We start from the raw sequence: 21,808 nt of genomic DNA, 5'->3' as shown, positions 1-21,808 counted from the left end.
AGAGGCCTGGAGCAGTGGCTCATGACTTAATCCCAGGACTATGGGAGGCTGAAGCAGGCAGATTACCTGAGGTCAGGAGTTTGAGACCAGCCTGGCCAACAGGGTGAAACCCCATCTCTACTAAAAATACAACATTAGCCAGGTTTGGTGGTACACGCCTGTAATCCCAGCTACTTGGGAGGATGAAGCAGGAGAATTGCTTGACCCAGGAGGCAGAGGTTGCAGTGAGCCAAGATCGTGCCATCATACTCCAATCTGGACAACAAGAGGGAAACTCCAGCTCAAAAAAAAAAAAAAAAAAAAAAAAAAAAAAAAAAAAAAAAAAAAAAAAAAAAAAAAAGAAAAGTAAAAAGAACAAGCAGTATATATAAAATCACACTGCAATTAAGTTAGAAATCAATGACAAAAGAGAAACATATTCTGTAGCCTCTAAAACACTGTTATATATATCAATATATCATCATAAGGTATTAAAATGTGTGTGTGGTGAAGAGAAAGGTTTATCTTCCCCCTCAATTAAATATAGTTATTACCTCAATATGGAGATTTAAAAAATACATTTCTAAATAATTCCTGAGTCAAAGATGAAATCATAATAGATATTTTAAAATACTTAGAAGGAAATCTAAAACTTATATACCATGAAAGCCGAGGAAAATTTATAGCTTCAGATATCTGTAACTGAAAAGGCTGCACGTTCATGAGCTAGGTATCTGCCAGTTTTTTCTAACAATAAATAAAAGAATAAAGTAGAAGGGATTAAAGAATATTCCTCTGAAGAAGGTAAGAAATTGCTGCTTGTTTTGTTCTTATGCTTCATGACCTATACATGCCAATGGCTTCCAGACCTTCACCAGGCAGCAGAATCACTCATTGAACTTTGAAAACTACGACTCCCAGACTTCACTTCAAACTTACTGAGCCACAATTAGTGTGAGGCCTGTGAATATACATTATTAACAAACTCCCAGTGATTCCAATAAACCCAGGGTCGGATAGATTAGGAACTCCTGCCCCAGGAGACTAATTCAACACCTTGTTACACAAAGCAACATTAAATGATGTTGTTTCAACACCCAAAAGGGGTTATATGCAGGTCACCAAATAAACGACCACAGAGCCTTTCCTAAAGGTGATCTAAGAACTAAGGGAGACAGTTACAACACCCATTCTGCGACCACCAAGAGCAGTCTCAGGGAATAACAAACTGATCACCAGGAGAGCCCTCCCTAGGCATATTCCAGTAAAACTGACCCAGGTCCAAGTTCTGAGAGTCCCTGGCCTTGCAAGAAAGCTTATGTGAGAACTTGAAAGGAATTATGATTCATGGTTTGGGTAACAAGCCCGTCTCAGGATAACTCCTCCCCTCTGCTGCTATACCAGGATGACATTTTTACATGTAGGCAGTGTTCCTAAGAACATCTGCAGCAGATGGGTGGAGTGCCAAACCACAAGACTGCATCAATACACTCCCTTCAAAAACATATGGCTGGTTGCCAATACACCATATTGATTTTCCTAACAGACTGCACTTAAACTTATCATTTCACCCATGGTCTGTTGGGTCAAATCAAAATGACCAGATTCAATCACTCTGATGCCATTTCAGGATTTGGAAAGGGAGGAGCAAACATAGCAAAGAACTTATCACAGCCTCAAGATAGTGCAGTCACTTCCACATCCATGAAACCTAGCCACAGCCAGGTCTGTAACCCTGTCAGGGCTGCCATGTTTTTTCAGGACATGATGCTTTCGCTGAAGCTGTTCCCTCTGCCTAGACTGTTCTCTCCCTTGTTGCTTGTCAAAGCCCTAGTCATCCTACCTAATCAGCATCTTTCCAACGTTTTCCCCAACCTCCCCAAGATGAAGACGCACACACTCTCTAAGCAGCATGTATGCTCCTCCTCCTTGCTCTCAGTACACCCTACACAGATCCTTTCACAAGTATCGTTACCTCATTTGTCTAGACAGAAGCCCAAATATTGAACTCCAGCTCTCTATTTCTGTATGATCTTGCACAAAGAAGGTTCTCAACCTCTCAAACTCTTGGTCTTCTCATCTACAAAACAGGGACTATAATTGTACTTCATAGGATTGTTGAAGAATAAATAAGATTATGCACAGGAAGCACTTGACACAATCCCTGGCATGGCAGACGCCCACTGAAATGCAGCTATTATTTATATTTGTTGAATGAATGATCAGAGAGATGAGAGTCAAAGCCTATAGAAGACACCAAATCTAGAAGGGGAGAGAGAGGTCAGCACACCAAGGGAACTTCACCAGGACTCATGTGAGGTAAGCGTTGGCTCTGGCTACCATTAAAAGTGGTGTTTCAGAGTACATGGTCAGAGTGAAATCTAAGTTGTGTGAATGCTGACTGACCTCTTATGCTTCACAGCTCCTGCCAACAGCTTCGCCTGGGAGAACTTGTTCTTGGTTTCCATGGGCTTTACAGTCAGTTTCTTCTCCACTTCCTTCTTGTTCTCTTGAGAAATTCCAACCTTCTTGAGATTATTGTGAGTTACCGGTTAAGGGTCAAACCAAGCAAAAGGAAGGACAACAAATATAACCCACTAGCTCTTTGGCTGCGCTATGTGAAGTTTGGCCTACTTATTTTCAAAATGCCCCACCCTTCTTTCGCCAGTCAAATCCAGCTGATTCAACGATAAATGAAAGAGACCATGGAGGAAGACAGCATATAAAGCCCAAAATAATACAGAGAAGCAACCTCTTTCTCTGATTCTCAATGAAAATCTGAGCATAGCCACAAAACCCGCTATTACCAAGGATATGGCCAGTATAATGGTTGATGGAAAAAACAAAGCTCTTAAGGAAAATACAGGAAACAGAAAAAAAAATTGTGGCTTCCCTGAAAACATGCTTCCCCTTCAAGGGTAAAATCAAATTTTGCAGAATGTTGTTATGACTATCAGCGGCATTTAATCTTAGACATCATGAAGAGTAACTCCTGCTCCACTGGTGGAAGGAAACATCAGAATCACCCCAAGGCTCATTAAACATGTCAAGGCTCTCCCTGTCCCAAACCTATTGAACGAGGACCTCTAGAGGCCCTGGAGTTTGTTTTAAACACTCTCCAAAGGTGATTTTACACTTGATCTTAGCCAAAAGGTCGAGAAGTGATCAAAAGTGATTTTAATGAGAAATCCTGTGCATATATACAAGAACTAAAAAGCCATTTTTAAAAGCATAACCAGTTCGCATGTAACATCAGTTTTTCATCAGTTGATGCCAATCTCTGGCTCTCAACTTTTTACTCTTTTCAAGTGAAGAAAGGCCCATAACTTTTGTTAGGAGGTCACTTTCACTTGTTCCCTCCACGAGCCCTCCCTTCTTTCCATCCATCTCTCCCTCTGTTTTATCTTTCTCACAACTTCTTAGACAACAGATAAGTATTCTGACATGGTGCAAGTCCTTATTTAAGATGCAGTAGTGCCTGGTACAATAGTGACATCTAGTGCCCAAGAAATCTAAGAAGCATGAATTATCGGCCCAAAGAGGTGGGTGGAAGTAGAGGATGTATGGTTAAGGCTATTTGTCTATGTGTCTGAAAAATGGAGAAAACTGAGTTCCAGAAATCACAAAATTCTAATTCTAATCACTCTCTGGCATCTAACTCTGTTCTTATGGACACAAGTTACCTTAAATATTTGCAGTATGCAATGGAAATTAGGTATAATGCTCAGTACTATTATGAGTTTCATGAATTTAATGTTTTTAGGGTCATCACGGAAACAGATAATGCTAATACTCATTTTTCTTTAATAAAAAGTGATTGGCTGGGTGCAGTGGCTCACGTCTATAATCCCAGCACTTTGGGAGACCGAAGTGAGCGGACCACCTGAGGTCAGGAGTTCGAGACCAGTCTGAGCAATATAATGAAACCCCATCTCTATTAAAAATACAAAAATTAGCTGGGCATGGTGGCATGTGCCTATCATCCCAGCTACTCAGGAAGCTAAGACAGGAGAATTGCCTGAACCCGGGAGGTGGTGGTTGCGGTGAGCCAAGATCGTGCCATTGCACTCCAGCCTGGGAAACAAGAGTGAAACTCTGTCTCAAAAAAACAAACAAAAAAAAAATGTATTGCCAACAGTAATTTCAGCTGGAGTGCTTAGGAAAGGTCTCTAAAAGGGAGAACTGAGTGTTAGGGAAGGTCTCTAAAAGCGAGAGCTGAGCAGAGGGCTGAGCTGTGAAATGCGTCTTGCAAAATCGGAGGGCAGAACATTTCAGGCTGAGGAAACAGCAAGTCTGAGGCCTTGAGATGGACTCACAAAGCATGGTGAGAGAGAACATGAAGAAGTCCAGCAGGCTGGAGTACAGTCAACATGAGGAAGAGTGGCTTCAAGATGCAACAGGGAGGTGGGTTGGCCTAAATAATGCAGAGCCTTGTAGGGCCTGACACAGAGTAAGACTTTAGTCTAATTGTAAGGGGAAGCCACTACAGTGTTTCAAATAGAAAAGTGACATGATGCCATGTATGGTTTTTAAAGTTCCCTTTCCTGTCTAACGAATAGATTATTGAGGATGAGAGCAGAAACGGAAACAAATTAGATGGTCACAGCAGTCCAGAAGAAAGTCTACAACTACTACAGTAGCAGTAGATGCCAAGAATTGAAGAGATTTGGAGTACATTTTGGAAGCAGTTCTTGGCCCAGGAACCTAGAGGCATAGGACCACCAGTTACTAGGACTGGAAGGACCAGAAAAAGAAGAGCCTGTGGGGAAGGGCAGTGTGATGAGAGTGGGAGTGATGTGGTACAGAACTGAGAATTCCGATTCAGCAAAGTTACATTTGGGATATCTATTAAGACATTCAAGAGGATGACCAAAAGGCAATATTGAGTCAGAGCAAAGTCATCTTTGCTACTTTCTCAGCCCTTCTATGGGGACACAGCATGCTATACCAGTAAAGAACATCTACTAAGAATACAGGAAAGTTGCTAACATGTTCTTTATAACTCAGAAGCCAATTTCTCCCCTGGAAGAGGCTGACTGCACTGCCCACCTGTCTCAGAGTCTAATCCCACAAGGCAAGAATACCCAGTACTGACAGTTAGGATTGATGCCTTGAGTTAACCCTAAAGGATGTAGACTTTTGACTACAACACTCTTGCACACAATACAAACTCCACAAACTACTGCCCACTTTTCAGAATTACAGGAATATCAGTGTTGAAAGAGACTTGAGAGATCACCAGGTAGAAAACCCTCTTTCTGTTGATGAGGAGACAACATCCATAGATGCTGATGAGAAAATACACACCTTACAGGTTTTCCTCCAAGTACAAAGGATATTCTGTATTCCTTCAGTTCTTTCAGTTCTTCTTCTCTTCGTTGCTTTTCTATTAGTTCCTGCTGTCGAGAAACCTCATCAAGGAAGTTGGTCTCATCTTCATCTAAGCCTCTTACCATGTTTTCTGAGGAAATAATTAAACAAGGAACACTTAGCAGGCTAAAGGGAAAAATAAGATTTTTCCTTTCCCCTTTTTTAATAAACAGCAGATTCTTCAGGGGATTAAGAAAAAAAACTGGTAAATACCATGGCGTTTGAATAGATAACAGGGCATAACAAACAAGGCATTTTTCCCATTACTAAATATTACCATAGAATTAAAATGGGTGTTTTGAGCTCTAAACAAAAATATTCAATGTGGTCTAGAAGGCTGAAGGCTGTCTCTTTTCCACCACATGAGCATCAGGAGATTTGAAAATCAAGACAATTCCATGGCTAGTTAGGAAAAGTGCTGCATGAGGCAAAAGTACGTCAAAAATATCCCGCAGAGCCCCCTGAACTCTGTTTTCTGAAGCTTACTGAATTTGAACTGTTCCTCATACTCCTGCTGCTTCCTGTCCTTCTGTTCCTGTAGCCTCTCATATAGAGATCGGGGGTCATAAACCTCCTCTGGACATTCTGAAAGGAAAAGAAGGGGGGAGAGCGGCGGAGGGGAAGGAGATATATACTTTAGTTTGTTTTCATATTATTTTGGAATCACAAAAGGTTTTAAAGACAAAGTCAGGTCTCTGCATGATCTGAGGATGAGGATAACACAAAAATAGTACAAAGTCCAGTTTCCCTTTGGACCTAAGAGAGGGCCAACAGTTCTCAAAGCCAACTCTCAATGTCAATAGCACCCATGGCCTGAGGCAGTTAACTGACTGAAGGGCCAGCCCAAACCCTCCACAGCAGCAGTGTTCTCAGTTGTTCAGATCATGGATCCACATGTATAGATGGAGGTGAGGAGCAGAACCTTTTGGAAGGCAGTGTGGTAGGCAGAAAAAGGACACGATGTGAGTACCTGGCTCTCTCCCAGCTGTGCAGGACCTTAAATAGGTGACTTCACCCCTCCCGGTCTCAGTTCCTCAACTCTAAAGTGAGGACAATTGGCTAGGCATGGTGGCTCATGCCTGTAATCCCAGCACTTTGCGAGGCTGAGGCGGGAGGATGGTTTGAGCTCAGGAGTTCAAGACCAGCCTGGCCAACAAGATGAAACTCTGTCTCTACTAAAAATACAAAAATTAGCCAGGCGTGGTAGCAGGCGCCTGTAATCCCAACTACTCGGAAGGCTGAGGCAGGAGAATCTCTTGAGCCTGGGAGGCGTTAAGTTGCAGTGGGCCAAGATCGTACCACTGCACTCCAGCCTGGACAACAGAGGGAGACTCCGTCTCAAAAAAATAAATAAAATACAGTGAGGACAATTAATACCTACTCTACAGGGCTGCTGTGTGGGTTAAAGACCATTATACGAATGTCACAGTATACCTTTTGGATCCTCAGGTTTTCGAACTTTCTCCCATTCTTCTTGCCTCCTTTTACGCCGTTCATCTAGTTCTGCCTCAGACACAAACCTCTTTTTGATAACAAGGTTACCATCATCCCCTCCATCCATAATGGAACAACCAACCTATAAAACAGAAACAACAACAAAAAATTCATTTCAAGTGAGAACTGCAATTAAATTTCTAAAGAGAAACAAGGAGATTTAGCTCTGTCTCACCCAGCAGCAAACTAAAAATTATCTTCCCACTTTGAATCGAAAAAAATTCTCAAATAGTAATTTATAGGCCATTGAAGAAAGCAAGTGAATACATTTTTCCTAACACATGAGGGACTTTTTATTAACATCAATGTTATCTACACAGCAAGAGGACCTGGAATAATTCTTATTACCTGGTGTTCCATAGTAACTCTTACATTGCAGATATTTCTCTGTCCCTCTAATCTAGGCAAATTGGTCTCTTGGGCATCCTATCCTTTTCCCAGCTCTCATCCTCCTTTATTTCTGTAACATCTGACATTGTTTCTTCTTGAAATTCCTGTTTTGGGGACATTACACTATCTTGATTCACCTGCTCTTGCCTCCAAGTAGATTAAGATGGAGAATCTCAGCTATTGAAGACTTAGTGATCAACTCCAGTCCGCATAGCAGGGAAGGTGCAAAACCATGAACGGAGAAAGTGCAACTGGAAGAACCAATATCCCAACTTCAGTTCCATGTACTTTCCTGAATATTAAGCTGACTCTTCATTTATATCTCTTGGGACCTTCCTCCCCGTAAACCCTTGTCTGTGGCATTTAAGATTCTAACCAATCCTTCTCTTTTCTCACTCCCACAATCACCTAAACCACTTTAAGCATATTTTGACACAGAAGACTCTCAAATCTGTTATTTCTACCTGAGTTTTTCTTCAAAAAGGAAAGAAGGAAATAAAGATAGAAGACTGTGTATTATTCCTTTTTTTTTTTTTTTTTTGAGATTAAGTCTGGCTCTGTCGCCCAAGCTGGAATGCAGTGGCAAGATATCAGCTCACTGCAACCTCCACCTCGTGTGTTCAAGTGATTCTCCTGCCTCAGCCTCCTGAGTAGCTGAGACTACAGGTGTGTGCCACCATGCCTGGCTAATTTTTGTATTTTTAGTAGAGACAAGATTTCACTATGTTGGCCAGGCTGCTCTTGAACCTCTGACCTCAAGATCCGCCTGCCTCAGCCTCCCAAAGTGCTGGGATTACAAGTGTGAGCCACTGTATCCTTTTCTTTATTGGTTTATTTCCTTTTGAGTAACTGTAGAATTAACCCACTAGGCAGGCATGTTATGTGTTATTCACAGCACTATGTGCTAACAAGGAGACACATATTCAATACAATGACCATTCCTAAATGACTACTGACAACAAAAACAGTAAATTTCCACGCTACCACAAAAATAAAGCAGCTAACCGTTAATGAGCTCTTACCATGCACTATATACTTTTTATGGATTTTATCTCGTTTACATGCTCAGTGACCCTATGAGAAAAATTATCTGTTTACAGGTGAAATTGAGATCCAGAGAAGTTCGATTATTTGTCTAAGGTGATACAGGTGGTGAATGGTAGGGCCAAGAACCAAATCCAGGCCTGACATCAAGAATTCATACTCCTACCAACTTCACCATACTCCTCCCCAGAAACCACTAAATCTTGGTTGAAAACAAAGACATGTCAATTTCAGCTTTCTTCCTACTTCAAATTCCAGTGCTGAGAATATTCATGCAACATTTTTATTTAGTAAAGCTAGAAATGGAAGCTGAAAGAACAAACCGAAACCTTCTAGAATAAGAGTATAGTCTTAGCCTGAATACTACTGAGGTTTAATGTAACAATAAGACAGAATTGTGAGGTTTAATGTAACTTGCTGAGGTTTAATGTAACAATAATAAGACAGAATTGTGAAAATTACTAGAAAGAAATGAAATCAACTGACAGACGCTGTTGCTCCCACCTAAAGCCCACAACATGGACACTTCTGATTTAGCAGCACTTGATGACTCCAGCCAGAGGCTCATTACTGAAGCAGAACTGTTCAGTTTCTGTGAAAATGCCAAAAATTCCTCAAGTTCTGCAGAACAACCTCTTATGAAACCAGAGCCAACAATTTCTTCAATGTCTCTGGCAGAGAAAACGTGAACTTTCTAGGGCTCTAATGGTTGGGAGAGACATTCTGAACCCTCAATTTCCCCCTTGCTTATCCCCTATTAACTGTTCAGTCTCCTTTCTTACCCTGTATTAATCATCTGGTTTCTTTCCGTCACCCATTTTTCCTAGCAAATAATTCAGAGTGGGATAGGTCCTTATAGCCCACCTAATATGATAATCCACCCGACATCTGAATTTACCATACACACCCAGGTCATCCAACTCATATATTAAAACTTCAGGAGGGGCCACTGCACTCCCTTCCTAGGCAGTCAATTCCCTCTAAGCAGATTTGACCGTTAGGATAGTTCTTCCTTAAACTGAACTAAAATTTGTTTTACTATAAATTCAACACATAGGTTCAATACACTGGGACTATTCAAAAAGAATCAAATCTTTTCCAACATGACCATACTTCAGTTGTTTGAAGACAATTCCCATGTTCCTCCTAATTTGTTGCTTTTCTGAGCCAAATATTCCTAGTTAATCTTACAAGACAGATAAAAATAATTGTGTCTCAAAGAAATGAACTTATCAGATTAGGTATGATTTAAACCTGGGAAATCAATACTAGGATACGGCAATGCCACTGGTGTCCCAGTAAATGTATCTCTTCATTCTTGTTTTTTATATATATATACACACACACACACACACACACACACACACACACACACACTTTTTTCTTTTTTTTTTAAAGACAGAGTCTCACTCTGCTACCCAGGATGGAGTGCAATGGCATGATCTCGGCTCACTGCAACCTCTATCTTCTAGGTTCAAGAGATTCTCTTGCTTCGGCCTCCTGAGTAGCCAGGATTACAGGTGTGTGCCACCATGCCCAGCTAATTTTTGTAGTTTTAGTAGAGTTGGGGTTTCATCACATTGGCCAGGCTGGTCTCAAACTCCTGACCTCAGGTGATCTACTGACCTTGGCCTCCCAAAGTGTTGGGATTACAGGCTTGAGCCACTGCACCCAGCCTATGTTTTTAAAAGGGAAAATTTAAAAATCTTCCAATATGCCAAAAAAAAAAAAAAAAAAAAACCTAGAATTTTACATTTCCATCTAAATAAGAATCCAGAGACCAGGTGTAGTGGCTTACACCTGTAATCCCAGCACCTTAGGAGGCCCAGGCACACGAATCACTTGAGCCCAGGAGTTCAAGACCAGCCTGGGTAACATGCTAAAATGCCGTCTCTATTTATTTGTTTATTTTCTGAGAATTTTTTGAGATAAGGTCTCGCTCTGTCACCCAGGCTGGAGTGCAATGGCATGATCTTGGCTCACTGCAGGCTCCGCCTCCCAGGTTCAAGTGATTCTCCTGCCTCAAGCTCCCAAGTAGCTGGGACCACAGGCATGCACTGCCACACCCGGCTAATTTTTGTATTTTTAGTAGAGATGAGGTTTCACCATGTTGGCCAGGATGGTTTTGATCTCCTTGACCTTGTGATTCACTCGCCTTGGCCTTCCAAAGTGCTGGAATTACAGGTGAGCCACCTCGCCCGGCCGGCCTGCCAGGTTTTTTCAAAAAAAGAACCTACCTTCATTTCACTTTAACAAAAATCCCTTAGATTCAAAGCACTTCCTTTCACAGACTTTCTAGAACACATGTAAATAAGAATTTGAATTTGAAACAGAAACTCCAGATAAAGAATCTTTCTGTCATTTATGAATCGCTTTTGGGAAAAGACAATTTATTGCTTTTCCAAGAAATTGCTTTTCATCAATCTTTTCTATTAAGTGTTAGAATTCAACTTCTACACAAGTGAGTTTAGTCTGTGCTGTTATTTTATATTTTGAGATGGTCTTGTACTGTCGCCCATCTCAGCTCACTGCAGCCTCTGCCCCCTGGGCTCAGGCAGCTCTCATGCCTCAGCCTCCCACGTAGCTGGGACAACAGGCATGCGCCGCCAGACCTGGCTAATATTTTTATGTATTTTTTTTTCACCTGGTCTCAAACTCCTGGACTCAAGCAACATAATCCGTCCACCTCAGCCTGCCAAAGTGCTGGGGTTATAGGCGTGAGCCACTGCGCCCAGACTATCATCTTTTATACACAGGGACAAAGCCAGAAATCAGTTGGTTAATGAAATTAAGAAATAAAGCAAAAGCATATATTTTTTTAAAAAAATTTAAAGACAAGCATTGCAGGGGCAAGAAGAGGACAAGAAATGTATTTCTTATCAGCTCTCAGTGGGCGGGTCTTCTGAAAACATAGTCACACCATCAAAACTAATACGCACTTATAAAAGTCTGCTCTTTAAAACTATTATCTTAATTCAGGCTGGGCATGGTGGCTCATCCTATAATCCCAAAACTTTGGGAGGCTAAGGCAGGACTAGCTTGGGCAACAAAGCAAGATCACCATCTCTACAAAAAAATTTTAAAAACTAGCCAGGCATGGTGGTCTGTGCCTATAGTCCGAGCTGCTCAGAGCGTGAGGTGGGAGGATAATTTAGAGCCCAGGAGGTTGAGGCTGCAGTGAACAATGATCGCACCACTGTGTTCCGGCCTGGGCAACAGAGTGAGATCCTGTCTCAATAAATTAATAATAAAACTAATATAATTCTGGCATTCCCTTGATTCCCCCCAAAAAGAAAATAAGCCAAGTTAGATGGCCACACATAGTAATAAATTTCTGTAAAAGGACTAGACTAAAACATAAGACTGCTTTATGCATCTTTTTTCAAATTAGCATTTTTTTTTCTGTAGGTCCTCGTTGTCTGGCACTTTCTCATTCTCTGGCTTTGTTCAGGCTGTTCCCTCTGCCAGGAATGCCCTTGCTTTCTTTTCACCCCATGCAAACTGCTGCTGCACCTGCCAGAATCAGACTGAAGACCACCTCCTTTATGGGGCTTTCCAAGACCTCCTGGAGTAGTTAATATGTATTTCCTTCCTTTGTATTCTTGCTACGATCATTCATAACTCTACTACAGCCCTTATTCATTGTGTTTTATCATCTATGACTGTTCCAACAGCTCTTTGTCTCTACAGTACTTATTACTATTAACACAGTGTCTGGCATATATTAGGTATAGACAAAATACTTACTGAATAAACCAACCATGAGGAGCTAAAGAATCTGAGCAGGGAGGAATGAATTGACACAGATATTCCTAGGTACTGTCCAACATAAGTTATAGAGATTGGTAGCCATTAAGCAAATATTTGCTGAAGTGACAGTATCATGCGAATTCTATTCAAACACCATACAATTTGTGCAATAAGAAACAAAGGACCAAAAATTAAATCACTTTACTGTATAATTGATATCACCTTTCAAAAATAACTGTGACTTTCCTGATTAAAAATGGTCATTTAACCTGAGAAATCAGGATTTGATTTCTCAGCGCTTTTCTTTGAAAAGTCCAATGGCTGTTTATTCCACAATAAAGAAGTGATAAGTACCTGTAATTTACTGACCTGCTGGAAATAGACAGAGAAGCTAGAAAATTAGATTGTATTGAATTCTAATTCCTACTGTCTAGGTAAATTTTCACAAGTCTCGTTTTTTTCTCTTTTGTTTGCTAGAGTAATTAAAAACAAAACAAAGGACAAACAGTCCAGGGATATGGGGGATATGGGCTCTCACTGTGATCCCTGCAGGAATGCAGAGGACTTACATTAGGAATGCTTATTTTGCCGTAACCGTGTTCCATTTTTGAAAGAGTAAACAAATGCTGTCAGCTTTCTTTTCAAGGTGACTCAAGTTTAATTATGAAACTAAACATTACATTATTTTTTAAAGGATTTATTTAAGTTATTCAAATAGGGAATTCATGGAAAACTCAAAACCATTTCAAAATTCACTTTGTCCACCAAAATTTAGAGTTCAAATTGGCACAAATAAAGAACACGGTAGTCAGGAAAACAAAGTTCTTATATTTCAAGCCAAAGTAACTGTTAAACACTGAACTACTGGGTTTATACTGGAGACTGTAGTATTTAATTCCCAGGGTCGGGGACAAAATGGGCTGTGTCTCAAATAGCACACTACACACGTTTTATAATACAAAACTTACATTGCTGTTCCCCAAATAATTGCTATTCCTTACTTGAAAAACGACTCCATTTAGCTAGTGCCATGACACAAGTTAATGAGTTCTGGTTTCCTATGGAATTGAATTCTGTGATGGCAAACTACTTAAATGTTTACTTCTTAAGTGTTACATTCTGGCCACCTGACTTCTAATTCTAAAATTACATAGATTGTACATATAAAAACACACCAGAATCAGATTCCTGTGTTAAGGCTTCACTTTGAGTAGCAAAAGCAATAGGTCAATCCATTTACTTTTATCAATAAATATAGATTATTGCTTTCCAAAGTTTTTTACTCTGATGTTCAAGTCACATTATACTTCAAAATGCAGGACAGCAACTAAGAGGAATTTGGTTAACTCAACTACATTCCAAATAAAGACTCCTTTCTGGCCAGAAGGCACTTCTACCAAGATACAGTAATTTAGATTTTTAAAAATTTAGCTGACTTTTCCTATATCATAAATTTTCTTTAGAGAATGACAACTACTAACAGAGAGCCCGCTGTTAGGATTTATTACTAGGCAAAGTAAAGTCAATATTCTAACACTGAAGTTTACTTAACATACTCCAGTAGCAAAGGAGACTAAAAGAATCTAAAAACTAGACCACAGAAAAAGCAATTTAATCCATATTTTAAATGTTTATCATAAGGAGCAAGAGCAATTTGTAATAACCTTTCAGGTATCTATGAAACACACACAATAAGAAATTCGGCCAGGCGCGGTGGCTCACACCTATAATCTTAGCACTTTGGGAGGCCAAGGCGGGTGGATCACTTGAGGTCAGGAGTTCGAGACAAGCCTGGCCAAGATGGTGAAACCCCATCTCTACTAAAAATACAAAAATTAGCTGGGTGTGGTGACAAGCGCCTATAATCCCAGCTACTTGGCGGGGGGGGGGCAGAGGCAGGAGAATCGCTTGAACCCAGGAGGCAGAGGTTGCAGTGAGCTGAGATTTTGCGTCATTCACTCCAGCCTGGGCAATAGAGCGAGGCTCTGTCTCAAACTAAAAAAAGAAAGAAAGAAATTAAGGTCTAGTGCAGCAGCTCACACCTGCAATCTGCGCATTTTGGGCTGCTGAGGCAGAACTGCTTAAGCCTAGGAGTTCAAGATCTGCCTGGGCAACATGGCGAGACCTCATCTCTATTAAAAACAGACAAACAGGCTGGGCACAGTGGCTCATGCCTGCAGTCCCAAAGCTGTAGGAGGCCAAGGTGGGAGCATCACTTGAAGCCAAGAGTTTAAGATCAGCCCAGACAACACAATGAGACTCTGTATCTAAAATTAAAAATTAGCCAGGTGTGATGGTGCACTACTCAGGAGGCTGAAGTGGGAGGATGGCTTGAGCTGAGGAGTTCCAGGCTATGAGGGCCACTGGACTCCAGCCTGGGTGACAGCACAAGACCCTGTCTTGGAGGGGAAAAAAAAAAGAAGTTTAAAACAATACATTGATTTATTTATCTTTCCACAGCACAAGAGCAGAGTCTCATATGTGCGTTGATCTTGAATTCATCTACACTCACTAGAAGAAAGATAACTAATTTAAATATCGGTTCCCTTAGCTGATCCTCATTCACATGCACCTCTCCAAATATAAATATCCCTTACTACGTATGATTGTATTCACTGTATTTTTTACATATTGTGACTCCCAAATATAAACTGACAACTTCATCTGGGGCTCACAGGAAGAAAAACAGCCATTTTTTCCAAAGCTGAAAGAAAACCTGCCTGAGGACAGAGAAAAAAACCCCAAACCAAAGTATTTTTCCTATTCACTCACTGAACAATCAATGCAGTATAATTCTGTGAGGGATATGTCCCCACATACCAAGCAATCAACCAATTCTGCAGTGGACACCAACCAGCTGGGTGTCCTAATTCACTTCAACTGACACTACCTACCTGGATGGAGACTGCGTCAGATCCCACGAGTTGAGGGCTGAGCCCCACAGGACTGGCCTCCATTTTAGATGCCAATCACAAGACTCAGGTTGTTTTACCTGTGGTTCTGACCAACTGGCTATTAATCGGGGTTTCCATAACCCCCTTCTTAGGTTTTATTAATTTGCTAGACCAGTTCACAAAACTTAGAGGAATACTTTACTTACACATACTGGTTTATTATCAAAGGATATTACAAAGGATACAAATGAAGGGATGCATAGGGTGAGGCATGTGGGAAGGGCAGAGCTTCCATGCACTCTCTGGTGCACCATCATCCAGGAACCTCCCATGTCCACCTATCCTAAAGCTCCCCAAACCCAGTCTTATCGGTTTTTATGGAAACTTCATTACTTAGACATGATAAATTAAACCAGTGACCACTAGTGGTCAACATAATCATAAGCTCCTCTGCCCTCTCCTTTCCCCAGGGGCTGGACGTCAGGGAGGGGCTGAAAATCCCAACCCTCTAATCCTGCCTGGGTCTTTCAAGTGACCAGCCCCCATCCTAAAGCTACCCAGGGCAGCCAGCCACCAGTCAGCTAATTAGCATATAAAATGACACCAATCATTTTGGAGAGTCCAAGAATTATAGGAGTTGTATGCCACAGGAGACGGAGACCAAGACCAAATACGTATTTTACAGTATCACACTGGCCGTGTCAGAATTCTGCAACACTGGTATTCCTACAATCAACATGCTGCCTCCCTGAGATTTCAAGGGTAGCTTTGCTTGTACGCTATTTTGTCATCTAGGCTGGCTTCAGAACCTAACCCACATCTCAAGTCATACTCCGTCCTCCCTCCCCCCACCCTATGTAACACCACTCCAAGACCAAATTAAAAACAAAATAAAACACCAACAACAAAAAACACAGTCCCAGCTACTCAGAAGGCTGAGACTAGAGAATTGCTGGAGCCTAGGAATTCAAGGCCAGCCTGGGCAACATAACGAGACACCTGTTTCCTTTAAAAAAAAAAAAAAAAAAAGGTTTTGAATAAAAAAAACCAAAAAAGGCCAACTAATTTTTTTTTTTTTTTTGGCCAGGCAAGGTGGCTCACCCTGTCATCCTAGCACTTTGGGAGGCCAAAGTGGGTGGATCACCTGAGATCAGGAGTTCGAGACCAGCCTGGCCAACATGGCAAAACCCCATTTCTACTCAAAATACAAAAATTAGCTAGGCATGGTGGTGCATGACTGTAATCCCAGCTACTTGGGAGGGAGAGGGAGAATCGCTTGAACCCAGTAGGTGGAGGTTGCAATGGGCCCAGATCGTACCACTGCACTCCAGCCTGCGCAATGGGAGTGAGACTCCATCTCAAAAAAAACAAAAAAAAGTTTCTTTAAGCAAATATTTACAGAGAACCTATTACATGCAAGATACAATGCTATGTACTAAACAGGCAACTGAGGAACTTACACTCATTCAGTAAAAGAAGTAAGGTCGGCACACAGCAATTTAAGGAAAAGTAGAACTAGGTTACAGGCCATAAGAGGAGTAGATGCTAAGCACTAAGGAGTTGGGAAAGGAAGACTAGAATAAGCATTGGGAAGCTTAACTTTCATAGTGGCTGTGACGACGCACAGTGAAAAGTGGTGGAAATTTTAGGTATATGAAGAATAACCGTCCTTAACTTAAGGGTGCTGGAAATCACACAAATTTCAAATTCTAAAAATCAGAATACCGGGAGATTTTCATTTCCTGAAACAGTGGGCTAGGTAATTGAGACCAATTAACCATCTCTGTACTAAATACACTAAATATGCTGGAAATTTGTCAAAAATAATAACCCCCTTTTTTTATTTGAGACAGGGTCTCGCTTTGTCACACAGGCTGGAGTGCAGTGGCATGATCTTGGCTCACTGCAACCTTTACATCCTAAGTTCAAGTGATTTTCCTGCATCAGTCTCTTAAGTAGCTGGTATTACAGGCACCTGCCACCATGCCTGGCTGATTTTTGTATTTTTAGTAGAGACAGGGTTCCGCCATATTGGCCAGGCTGGTCTCAAACTCCTGACCTCAAGTGATCTGCCCACCTTAGCCTCCCAACATGCTGGGATTACAGGCATGAGCCAGTGAGCCACCACACCTGGCCAAAAACAATAATTCTTTAAAAAGCTAGTAAGATGGTAAAGAACTTGGACATAATCTAGAAAGTGAAAACCTGAAATTAACTTCTATATTCAAAATGAATTTCATCCTAAGGATTTCTCTGACCTAAAAGCTAAAGTTGTAGTGCCTTTATGAGATAATAGAAACAAGTTCAAGCCAGGGAGTGGAGTCTGACAACGGCCTCTCTTTCCATCTTAATTTGGTACCCGAAAAAACTACAGCTTCAAGGTAAAAGTGAAGTAGGAAGTAAAACAGCAGCAATAATGGGTAACAGAAACAGACCCCCAAAGGCAATTCAGACAGTGGAATTAAACACAGAGATTATAAAAACAACTATGCTTTCCACGTTTAAATAAATAAAATTAAGCCTCAAAATTAATAGCAAAAAATAGGAAACTATAAAACAGTGTCACAAGCCAAACAGAACTTTAGAAACTAAAAAATGCAATATATGAATTTAAGACTTCAGTGGCCAAGTTTAATAACAATGGAAATAACTTGAGAATAAGGAAATTATCCAGAATGTAGTACGGAAGAACACAGTAAGAAATATAGAGAAAAGAGTGAAAAGGTTTAGTTAAATCAATAAAGAATAAAGAGAGACAACGGGAGGAAGCAATATAGGCATATAAAATGGCTGAGAATTTTACAGAATGAAAGACACTAATGCACAGATTCAAGAAGTCTAATACCAAACAAATCGAATAAAAACAAACCCATAGTTCCATACAGAATAGTAGAAACGCAGAAAACTAAAGACAATCTTTTTAAAAACTTGTCCACGCTTGATTTTAGACAAAACAATCTTAATACATTCTATAGTGGAGGGAAACAATATTTATGAAGGAAGACAAAGTATGTTCAAAAGGTGATTAATAGTGAACATGTTGAAAATGTTTAATTAAGCTGCCATAAAGGTATAATTACACTATGACTCTGTAGTTATATTGCACTTAAGTTACTTGATTTACCACATACGTGGTTTTCAATCTAAAGCAGCTTTAACCAAGCATCACGATTCTTGGAAGATGAAAGTGAAGACTGAGAATCAACTAAATGGTTTTGACACAGTTTTTCCTTTCTTATACCATGAAGCACTTCCCCACAGGGTAAGAGCATGAAGACTTCAGTTGAGAAAGATAATTGGGCAGCCTCTACTTTCAGACTCTTAGAAATTGTTCGCAACTCATCTAACTAAAAGACTGTAAAACCTGCTGTCGGCTCAATACTTTGTATCAAAAAAGAGTCTACACACTGATTCCCTTGAAAGATTTCAGAAGAATGCCTTCCATTTTATGATGTCCCTGTGGACACATGAATAAACCAAAGAACTGAAGAATCGACAAATCTTATCTCACAAGTGGTACCCAAGAGGTCATCGGGAATTCTGACCACCAGGCTCGCATTTGGCTTCTTGGGTCCCACTCCCGAACTACCCAGTCGCACTACCTGGGGAGCGGGGGTCCGAGAATCTGCATTTTAAAAAGGGCCTCAGGAGTTCTTGTTTTCCACTAACGTTTAAGAACCACTACTTCGAACAAACAGGTCTCCCCTTTTCTCTGTGTGGACTGACAGTCACAAGAACTACCAACTCTCAAGCATGATGCTTCAACTCTCCGTCTTTGTTCCTTAAGTTTTCTGCAAAACGGGCCAGCTGGCTTGTTTTCCGCAGAAGAAAATGCGTTTGGCACAGCAACTGGTACATGGCACACAGTAAATGAGCTTCCCATCCTGCACTTCCATTCTGGGATTCAACCATTTCCAACCAAGCGCCGCACATCGGAGTAACCTGGACCTGTTCCAAGACCTCTGGAACAGAGCCTGCTACTCACTCGAAGCCTGGGTGGCCCTACCTGGCAGGAAAGTGGAGAAAACCCACAAAATGCCAGGCAGTGCTGGGCCCGCCTGAAAGGGTCCTCCCGCGACCCAGGGGCCTTCCCGCCGTCACCCTCGTCTCCCCTTAGGTTGGGCCCGCAAGCCCCTGGTTCCGGCGACTCCGGACACTGGGCGGGTGTGCGGACTGAAAGCAGGCCTGGCCCTAACCCTAACAACAGCCGCAGCTCCCCATCTCTTCAGCGAAGAAGCTGGAACCCAGGTGTCGCCGCCAGGCCAGGACCGAGGCCGCACTCACCTACCAGCGCGCGGGAGGCGAGACGCCCTCACCTCGGCGGCGCCCACCCCAAACCGCCACCGCAGAGCTGCTCGCTCTTAAAAAAGAAAAAAAAATGAAAGGAAGAAAGAAAGAAACAGAGGAAGGCAGAAATGAAAGAAGGAAAAAAAAAAAGAAAATAGCCTTTGCTTTTGTATTGCTTTTGACCCTTCAGGGCTTCCTGTTCCTCACCGCCACAATAAAGCCCCGCCCCACTTCCGGTGACGTAACCCAATCCGAGGAGCCCTTCCTCCCCTGGAGTCCGATGGAAATCCGGTACCCCGAAAGCAAGTCGGAGAGACTTGATTGGGCCATTCACGCCTCAGGATGAGGATTGGCCAGTTTACGCCTGGGGGGCGGGCCGGTCCGCCTGATCACGTGACACGAATTTTGAAAGGTGACTGGCTGTGAAGGAGAGGGATTGCCACCGAGGAAGGGGCGTTTCCTAGGGGACTGAGGGAGGGCCAGGGCGGTACGAAGCGGGGGTGGGCCCTGCGCGTAATGGCAGCGCCGTGGCCTCGCGTCCATCTTTACCGTTCTCTCGGACCTGTCACAAAGGAGTCGCGCCGCCGCCGCCGCCGCCCTTCCCTCCGGTGGACCCAGGAGCTAGAGAAAGTCAGTGCCGCAGCCCGACCGCGCCGCTCTGAAAAGCCCCCTGGGCACGCGGAGCGGGAGGGAGTCTGAGGGTTGGGGATGTCTGTGAGGGAGGGGAACCGTCGCTCGAGCCTGGGGCCGGCGGACCGGACTGGGGCCGGGGCAAGCTCTGGGAAAGGGCCCGGGAGAGGGGTGGCGTTGGTCAGAACCCGAGAAACAGCCGAGAGGCTTTCCACAGAGGCCCGCGCTTGAGGGATCTGAAGAGGTTCCTCCAAGAGGGTGTTCCCTCTTTCGGGGGTCCTCACCAGAAGAGGTTCTTGGGGGTCGCCCTTCTCAGGAGGCTGCAGCTAACGGGGCCCAGGTGAGAGGCAGGTATCTAGCTCCTGCGGTGGCTCCTGATGTTGAGGGGGTCCTGACCTACCCAGGGGTGCCCGGGACAGAAAGGGTAGACGAGGGGACGCTTTGGGGAGGGTTCCTTTTGTGGAGTTTGCGGTCTAGGTGGCACGGGTGGGAGGCAGACCTCCCGGGGGAGATTTAGAAACGCCTTGGGGTCGAGAGACAGAGAATGGGGCTAGGAGGTAGGAGCCAGAACTAGCAGAATTCTCCTACTACAGAGGCCGGAGCTGAAAATTTGGTAAGGACCTTGGGGAGAGGGGGTTTCTGGGCGGTGATGGGAAGAAGACACCTCCATCCATAAGAAAGCCCGAGTGGGGAATAGTGAGAGGGAAACGGGTATTTTTCCCTTTCTCTGGAGATCGACCAGGTGTCTCAGACACAGGATCCAGCTGCTTCCGGGCTTAGAGCCCGAGTGGGGTGGGGGGAGTCCATCCCACCAACACCCCCTGCGTGACTCCAAATTAGGCATTTGTCTCTGCCTGCTGCCTCACTTTCCCCGTCTTTGGGAAGGGAAACCGACCAAGACAGAGACGGTTGGCTGAGACTCTGAGGTCCTGTCTTGTATAGTTCTCTGAGTGAGTTTGCTCCCCCTGGAGTGTTGTACTTTGAACTTTTAAGGGTTGGAAGTGTCTATTATTGACTGAGTGGAATCCCGCAGTTTTCTAGGCTCCTCACCTACCATCTGTTCGTGCTTAGTGGAGTGACTTAACCTCCTTAAGTCTCTTCTCTGAAATAGCCAGCGCAGTGTGTGAAAGTGCAAACTACAAGCCGCGTAAACGTCAGTTACTCTGATTCTACCACTAAATGGGTTGCTGTTGAGGAATAAAAGTGAAGGCACTTTCTAAACTGTAAAGCAGTATATAGAGGTAAGGGGTGAGATTAATACAGTTGTTGTCTGTCACCTGCGGAGTGCTGGGAGCCATATTGTACTGAAAGCTTCAAGGTTCACAGCTTCTTAGGTCACATTATGATCTAAACCCATGGTTTCAAACCCTGCTTAGATGGGCCGGGGGGTGGGATTTCCAGCTTTTGCTCTCAGTTTTCATTTACTTTGAACTTCTTATGGGGCTGGCAGAAGTTAGCACTGTAATATCTTTTCCTTCAGGAATTTTTTCCCCTGACAGCTGAAATTTTTCTCTAAGTAATTTGATCTCAACATTGTAAACCTCCTCCCCCTTTTGCACATATAGATGCTTTTAGATGTCTACAGGTAGTGAATATCTTGCTTCTTCCCTCAGTTGTGATTTGTAAAGACTGCCTTTTTTCCTCCACGCCTTGTAGCCCCAGCCTATAGATTGTGAGGCAAGTTGGAAGTTACTTTTTTTTTTCTGGTTACATAATTATAAGCTTGCTTTAGGAAGTTACTTTTAAATTTCTCTTGCACAGTGGTTCTCTTTATTTTTCCCCTTATGTAGAGTTTGCATTTCGTGGAATGGTATCTTGCTTTGTAGATCCCTCTATGAGATGATAAGAGACTTGTGTCCCTGTGTGATATCTTACTAGTGTTTGGTTCATGGTACTTGTTAGAGAAGGTTTTCCAAATATTGGGCAATATATATGGGATTTTTTTTTAAGTAATTTTTTTTTTTTTTTTT

The 21,808-nt window shown here is 42.5% G+C and overlaps 2 protein-coding genes across 10 annotated transcripts in view; one reads left to right on the top strand and one right to left on the bottom strand.

The window, feature by feature from the left end:
- Positions 1–19,495, bottom strand: part of PSME3IP1 (proteasome activator subunit 3 interacting protein 1) — a 33,215-nt gene extending 13,720 nt beyond the window's left edge. Inside the window, exons 1-5 of one of the 8 annotated variants that reach the window (XM_037729301.1) lie at positions 19,416–19,495; positions 6,784–6,925; positions 5,836–5,934; positions 5,319–5,440; positions 2,386–2,519 (exon numbers count right to left, since the gene is read on the bottom strand). In XM_037729301.1, coding sequence (XP_037585229.1) covers positions 2,386–2,519; positions 5,319–5,440; positions 5,836–5,934; positions 6,784–6,910 — 482 coding nt within the window. In that variant the 5' untranslated portion in view covers positions 6,911–6,925; positions 19,416–19,495. Of the gene's footprint in view, positions 1–2,385; positions 2,520–5,318; positions 5,441–5,835; positions 5,935–6,783; positions 6,926–7,191; positions 7,215–7,370; positions 7,527–14,921; positions 15,929–16,381; positions 16,402–18,927 lie in introns of those variants that run through there. The other 7 variants (XM_017502656.2, XM_037729300.1, XM_017502654.2 and 4 more) reach the window with 7 other exon arrangements.
- Positions 19,496–19,664: 169 nt separating this feature from the next.
- The window catches only part of RSPRY1 (ring finger and SPRY domain containing 1), a 52,393-nt gene continuing 50,249 nt past the window's right edge, over positions 19,665–21,808 (top strand). For both annotated transcript variants that reach the window (XM_017502649.2, XM_037729299.1), the window contains exon 1: positions 19,665–19,838. The gene's annotated coding sequence lies outside the window, so the exon portion shown is untranslated. The remainder of the gene's footprint in view (positions 19,839–21,808) is intronic.

This window comes from Cebus imitator, unplaced genomic scaffold, assembly GCF_001604975.1.
Source record: "Cebus imitator isolate Cc_AM_T3 unplaced genomic scaffold, Cebus_imitator-1.0 Scaffold297, whole genome shotgun sequence".
In the NCBI taxonomy this organism is placed as follows: domain Eukaryota; kingdom Metazoa; phylum Chordata; class Mammalia; order Primates; family Cebidae; genus Cebus; species Cebus imitator.
This window is presented reverse-complemented; position numbering and strand designations above follow the sequence as displayed.